This window comes from Schistocerca americana, chromosome 2 (assembly GCF_021461395.2).
Source record: "Schistocerca americana isolate TAMUIC-IGC-003095 chromosome 2, iqSchAmer2.1, whole genome shotgun sequence".
Taxonomy (NCBI): Eukaryota; Metazoa; Arthropoda; class Insecta; order Orthoptera; family Acrididae; genus Schistocerca; species Schistocerca americana.
This window is the reverse complement of record NC_060120.1, coordinates 266,170,171-266,177,889: the sequence shown is the minus strand read 5'-3', so window position 1 is coordinate 266,177,889 and position 7,719 is coordinate 266,170,171. Positions and strand designations below refer to the sequence as shown.

The window sequence follows — 7,719 nt, the reverse complement described above, 5'->3', positions numbered from 1 at the left end:
CCCCCTCCACCTCGCCCGCCGGCTCCTCTGGACCCAGCCTCCCGCGGCCAGGGGGTGGGGGGCACACCGCAGGTATAAAGGGACCGGCATCCGCAAAGTCTCGGCACTTCGCCAGAAGATGATGAATATGTCACTCGTCGAAACGTCGCTGTTTGAAGACACCGCCACCCGGCTGGAAGCCCGAGAACTCTTCGCCAGCTGTATACGCCGGGAAAGCATACACTCACAGCCTGTACAAAATTAGTTCAGTTAGTCAATGCAGAATATACGGTCGCTAGAAGACGTGCTCCTGATTTATCTGATTACATACATAGCCATTTCGAAGAACTATAAATTATAGTTAATTTACTAAACCTGTATAGTCTTGCATGACTTTGTCACTGTGGTATTGAGACAGGGAAATATAGTACTTCATTTACGATTTATTAGTTCACTTTTCTTGTCACAGTAATTACATTTCATTGTTTAACATTTTTCTTCGAAATATGACGTGTAATTCATAATTTCGTTTACACACGCCTAAAAACTAAACACTAAAACCTTCTGCGTCCCATTCAGGATCTGGTAACTGCGTACAAGGTATCAAAGGAAGAAACCGCCGCATTCAGGACGCTGCGTGCAAGTTATGAATGGAGGAACGTCGCATCTGCATTTGACGCAGCCGTCAGTGCCAACAAGTAGCTCGTCGCCGACGTTCAGTTCGTGCTCTCCGAAAGAGCACTGGCCACCTGCAATGTAACGGAGAGGAGAGTGTATTATTGTTTACCATTCATACGTGCATAGTTGTTCCAGTCGCACACACACACACACACACACACACACACACAAAGACACGCACGCATGCACAAACAAAGACAGCACTTCAGACATCATCAAGAACACAAAATACTTAATACCAACGCATAATGGGCGATGAACGTGTCTACACTGGTGATGGAGGTGCGACTGATATTCAGTTGTTTCTGTAAATTAGTGACTTTCTTGTGTGTTGGTCGCAAAGATATGAAATAAATCGCTTCTATCTAGTGCGTCTGCTCGTGCAGAAACTGCAAAACTCAAACTGATTCGTCAGTGAATACAGTAAAATTTAAACGTATGATTTCATACCAAGAGGTAAGAATCAGTGAAATCGTCTAGGACAGTTTCTGCGACAGCCTACCATACACTAATAGAGGTAAAAAGTGCCCAAGGGACGTTCAGTATCGAAAGCAACATGTAAAAGGCACCACTGTACAGCCTCTAATTATTATCCATTTGCTATAAATCCATCTAATGTGAATAACATTCCTAATCCAGCATCTATGCAATAGTTACAAGGGACACCTTTAGCATAGTACGCTCGGAATCCCACAAAACCGTGCTTATGTAAACACTCAGTCATAAAAACAACAGGAGTGTGCGGATTACTGTGCAAACTTTGTCCGGGGGTATCATGAAGAGAATTAATCCTAAGAATGCGGTCCAAATTTTACGGAAAAACTTTGGCCGTGGTGAATGTGGAATTGAAATCGGGATATTATATAACGTAATAAATCAGGTATTATAATGGGGACGCCACAGAAATAAATCACGTTACGCTGAATAGATATACTGATTTCGAAGAACAGGAAGAATCTCAACCTGAAGGGAGCTGTTCAAACAGTACACGACGTACATCTCCGTAGCGAAAGGAACAGTCCAGTCGAAGTGAGTACGAACTGTCTCCACCCAAATAGTCGAGGCCTATTCTATTACAAAATATAGATGATAGCGTACTAGAGAACATTTATGAAGACTATTAGAATCGTGCCTTCAATTCCAGTAGCAAACAAAGCAGGCGCTATGAGTGCATTAAAAGTAAATCAAATAGTGGATCAATCCTAAATTACATGCCTAGCAAAAGGCGAGCAGCAGCTAGTTTCGAAGGAAACAGACCTCCACTATTATAAACTATAGAAGAGCATGAAACATCGCAGTTTGATAGTGTGAGGTCGTATCGATCTGCAGTTCACTATCAGCATCTGCAAATGTGGTCACTAGGACTGTCTAAAATTGATGACTCAGATATTTTCAAAGCTTCGATTTCTTTTATCGACAGTGTTAAGGCTGTATACGACATTTCATCCAGACACATAGCTGCATTTGTCACGCCTAAGGGCATAGAAGACGAGAATAGTGTACCTTACAATGCACAACAGTTTGTGGACGCAGAATAGGGTGTGGAGAAAGAAAATGTAGAGAAAAGTGACCAGAGTCAATTCTATCACGAAATGTCTTCATCATCAACATCGTCTCACAGAGGACGGAAAACTACAGTTAGTGTGTTACAGTCTGTACATAGCTCTACCCACAGTTACACAATTAACATGGCTTTAACACTGACAGGCAGACTAGCAAACAAGCTCTAAATCGGTTTTCAAAAGGTACAATGGACTTCCGGCCCATATATTTCAAACAAACTTGAAACAACCTGCCCACGAAACATTCATGGGGAGGCAAGCAAAAGTGTAAAAATGAATAATGAACACATGAAACGTTTCCTAACTTCAGTCCTTGCGGAACATGTAACAAGTTAAAAGAACTTATTGCTGTGTGATTTCGACCACGCCATACAGATCACGCATTTCTAGATGCAAGTTTTCCAAACAAAAATGTTATGTTGAATATATTGCCACCGAAAACAACAAAATATTGTCAACCCCTTGATATTTACTTCTTTCGGCAATGTGTATAAACTGAGTGCTGATTTTGTAAAACTACAATGTAGCTAACCACAAATGAAAACATGATTGTTATTTCATCAACTCCACTCTGTGATTTACAATCAATTTTCTGCGCCAAAATATACTCCTATGTTTCACTATGCTTGGTGAAAGGCATGTTATGACATTGACATACCCATATCATAGTTTAAAAATATAATTAGTGTGGCTTTTGATGTTGGATTGCTTGAATTCGAAAGCAATTGAAGGGTGAACAATGTTCTCTCCCACTTGTTTTATCCACTTCGTCAAAATCCCGCAACGGTGACCAATATAACCACTACCAGGTGTGTTGGATATGTCTCTTTTGCGCTATTGTAATTACTTTAAGCACAGTATTTTTGACACTGTAGATTGAAAATGTAATCATACACTGACGTCACTGAATTACTTATAATTTCCGCCTACGATATTGTTATCATATTACTTTGTGTCTCTCTATTAATTTGTCACTCATGCTAGAATGCAACTTGTGCATGGAAATGACCTAGATCATTGTTTTCTTATGATCGAGTGTTTCGTGCTATTCCGAGCGTTCGAGCTCAAAGGTACCCTTTGTTAGCACAAATAACTTCTGCGGTGAACGAAAGTCTTTCCCGAAGAGGAAGGCTCTCTGAGGTTTCTAAATCTACAAATGTTTTCACACGCTTTCTCCGAGCAAATAGGACCGACATTTTACTGTGTCCACAAATAACAGCCCTCCACTGCATGTGTCACTAATTGTTTTACATTACATACCGTTTTAGCCAACGATACACAACATGAAAATTCGTTGAGAATAAATTATAGGAGCGAAGGAAGGAGAAATTTTTTTTTCTTAACGTCCCGTTGATTAGGAGGTTATTAGCGACGGAGTGTATGCTCGGATTGTGGAAGGACGAGGAAGAAAATGGGCCACGCCCTTTCACTGGAACCATCCCTGCATTTGTCTAAAGAGATTCAGAGCAATCGCGGTTCACCTACATCTTGATGGCTAGGCTGGTATTTGAGCCTCAGTCCAACACGGTACGAGTTCCCTGTCTCACGACAGTGCCATCTTCTTCCATAACCTACACGATATCAATATGGTACCAGAAAATTCAGATAGCATACAGAATGGTGTCATTAGGAAACGTTTTTGGAGAAGATATAATGGAGAGTGGTTAGTCTGGTCAGAGGATGACCCCATATTCCGTCTGCGGGGGTAAATAACAACTACATGTAAATACTCAGAACCTGACGCACTTCTATAATGACGCCATCACGAGAGGTAACCGCGTAATATTCAGACGTGATTACATGCCCTCAGTACACACTCAGTTGCTTCATGTGCATCTTCATATTTCCTAGGCGCAATGGTTGTTCCACAAAATTTCGGGCGTGCAGCCGCATAAATTTCACTTCTTCTTGTAATATTTCGGCTGTGTACCATCCAGCCATCTTCAGAGTGAGCCCAGCCCTGGTACACACAGCACATGTCATTGCTGACGAGAGCAATCTGGACGACGAGCTTCTACACTTGAGAAGGGTTTTTCAAGCCAACAGATATTCTCCTCAGCAGATACGTAAGGCACACTGAATGAAACCAACAGCGGACGTAAGGACTGCAGAGTCACGGGAAATTCTACATCCATGGCTTTTGTGACATACGTCGGAAGTCTATCGTCAAAAATAGGTCGGATCCTCAGCAAACCCAAGTGAAAGTAGCTTTCACTCTCCACCGAACACAGAAGCGATCCTGGGTTCCGTTAAACATGATTTGATGCTTCGTAAGCTTGCGATTTACAAGATCCCCTGTGAGTGTGGCCGTTCATACATCAGACTGACGACGCATACAGTCCATGACAGATGCACAGAGCACCGCAGGTTCACCCGGCCCTTACAACCTAATAAATCGGCGGTGGTAGAGCATTGTATTGACACTGGGCACTCTACGGTGTACAATAGCGTAGAAATTTTAGCCTCGACTTCAGCATTCTGCGACTCAGTAGTAAAAGAAGCAATTTTAATTCCGTTGGCGTCGAATTTAATTAATAGAGACAGCGGCTTCAGCTTGAAATAAATCATGAAATCCGGCACTTACTGTAGTAAATTCACAAAGATGACGCAACTGTGCAGCTCGCAGTGAAACATCGATGTCACCACGTGGATTGACCATGCAGCTATAGATCTAATTTCATACATCTGTTGCACCTCTTTGTCGCCAATCAACGTCTCTGAGGCCCTGTGTATCTGTGGCCACATGCGCAGTGGTGCGGTCCGCGGGTTTAAAAGGATGGAGCAAGTGCTGCAGCGTTGGTCACGTCGGTTCACTGTGAAGGTGGCTGGACAGTATACAGCCAAAATATTAGAAGAAGAAGTGAAATTTATGCAGCTGCACGTCGGAAATTTTATGAAACACTCAAGTACCTATCAGTAACGCGTCTGAATCAATTACGTGTGTTGACTGTGTAATAACGGAGTTGTAACCGAGCCACGTCGCGCGGAGGACGCGCCATTTAAAATCCCCCGTCCAGACATCCAGATACAGGTTTCGCGCCAACGTCCTCTAAGCCGCTTAAGGCTAACGATGTACGGTTGCTAATATAGGAGGCCACTTTTCCCATCTTGTACAGCGTCTCTTTGATGGGATCGTCATCGTCTCTCATTCACGTCAGGTACTCCTCAACAGATGGCAGCATCCATTACCCAGTTATCTTGCGTACATGTTTAAACAGTGTATGTCACTAAAAAGGGAATGCTCAGAAATCTTTCAGTGCCTCAGATTCTAGAACAATACTGTACACCCTTTTGTACGGACCATGGAGGAACGATTTATCTTTTAATATTCTTACGAAGGCTCAGAATGTCCTTAGAGACAGGCAGAGCGAGAAAATAAAAACCGAAAATCTCAGCATGAGGACGGATTCTTAGTGGAACCTAATTAACCGCTAAACCCTCGATTGGTTTACAGAATCGAACCCCTGTTCAAACCTCTGATTATTTTACAAATGACTCAGTATATTAAATATTTGATGTTAATTATGTAAGCGAGAAAATGTTTAGAAACAGATTAGGAAAGTTTTAAATTATGTTTAAAGTTGCTAGGAAGTCGCTAAGTGCTCTGATTATGATCCACTGAATGAATACAGTGCGGGAAATTTACGCTCCATTTTAAGCAAAAGTCAGTTTTTTCGCGCATCTTAATGTTTCTGGTGTTGTATCTCCTGAACTATGTGTAGTATAATGGTATAATTTCGCAGATAAATTCAATGGAATATGTGGATACTGTCTGCGAAATACCTTACGAATGGACTTGGTTGTAAGGAAGCAATCAGTTAAAACGTCATGCCTGACAATGAAGATTTACTGCGTTAACAACGAAAGTGTGGTAGGCGATAAGGTTTTTTTTCCTTTCTATCGTTTTATGGAGGGTTTCAGCGAGGAATAGTTTCTTAAATGTTTCAAATTATGTGAAGAGTTTACTGAATGTCGCTAAGTACTCTCATTGTCCAGAAACTGGATGAATAAAGTCGCGGTAATTGTGCGCTGTCATTTACGCTGCCTGAAAACAAACGCACAGTTTCTAACTGCAATACTTGACTTACTGTGTTAAACTTCCAACGTGAGATTACACCTCTTAATGACTAGATCATGTCGGTATTCTAAACTTTTAATTTCGGTTAATAATTACGTGTAATATGAAAACCAAATTTTTGTTTCCCATGGAGGCGGTTACAAAGGCAACCTCTGAATGGTACCAGAATCGTTGTTCCGAGATAGTCACTTACTAACGTAGATGACTAAGCAGTTGCTTGACGTTTCAACTGGTATCATAACAAAGAGAGTTTTAAATCTACAACGTTGGCTACTGAATTTGGCAGTTAGTGATTGTTGGCGAAGACCAATTGTATTACGCTAAGACAGCAACGTGAAGTAATATGTAAGCGCAACTCGAACCATTATAGCAAATTTTAAAAAGAGACTGACTGACCTTGATTCGCTGTTGTAGATTCTGAGCCTCTCACCACGTTATCGTCTGCTGAAGCTGTAAGAAAGAAGATCCAATGATAAATTTAATCCGTTGTTGCACCCAAAAAGCTTTCCTAGAGATCTCTGCATTTTAATTAATTCATCTGCTGATTATTCTTGAAATATTCTACATTTTACATACTAAATGAAAAAGAATATTAAAGAGGAAACACTTACTAATGTTCTACAAAATTATATTTGTTTTATCACCAAGCGGCTTTCGGCTTCTCAATCCATCTTCAGGTGACAACTGAGTGTCACAAACACAGACATAGTGTGCGCGACTTACACAGATTTAATTTCCAGAAGAAATATTGGACCTTTGCTGATAGTCTTCTAGCAGAGAACCATCCATATGACGTACAAAGTGAATTTTTGCATTCAGTAAAAAAAAAAAAAATTCATTTCTCACCATTTTTATATGTATCTCCACTTGAAAACTTTCTTTGCTTACCCCCCTTTTTATTAATGTAATTGTTTTAATATTTCTCTTATGTATCCTACGTAAACATTTTGTCGCTTTTGTAAGTATTCTGTAAAGCACCGACGGAAAATTCAGTAAATGTTTAATACAAAAGTGTACGCTTTATTTTTTGCGAAACTTTATCATCGTACGACATAGGTTCCAGATCGTAAGTATATTTTCTTGTATGTATCTTATGGAAAAGGTTGGATACATGTTTGTCACAATCATTTTACATACGCTACAGTACCCCGAACAGCAGCTGAGTGTAAGGTAAACGCGAGACAGATGCCGCATATTTTTTTCGAATTTATTTTTATCAATATACATACATTTCAATCGCAGTAAACTTCGGCAAGATTGATGGTTTGAACAGCGTATATTGTGACAGAAATTATCGTATTAGAAAAACCTTTGTAACAAAAGGAACATTGTCATGATATACAACGGCTTGTCAGTTTAAGGAAAGCAGTTTAAAAAAGCAAGATGCCGCAGAAGCGTGGGACAGGGGACCGATTCCAAAAG

General features: G+C 40.7%; 1 protein-coding gene across 1 annotated transcript in view; it reads right to left on the bottom strand.

Moving 5' to 3' along the window:
* Window positions 1-402: 402 nt before the first annotated feature.
* LOC124595845 overlaps window positions 403-7,719 on the bottom strand; it is a 53,554-nt gene continuing 46,237 nt past the window's right edge. The window contains exons 7-8 of the mRNA XM_047134747.1: window positions 6,694-6,747; window positions 403-728 (exon numbers count right to left, since the gene is read on the bottom strand). Coding sequence (XP_046990703.1) covers window positions 583-728; window positions 6,694-6,747 — 200 coding nt within the window. The 3' untranslated portion in view covers window positions 403-582. The remainder of the gene's footprint in view (window positions 729-6,693; window positions 6,748-7,719) is intronic.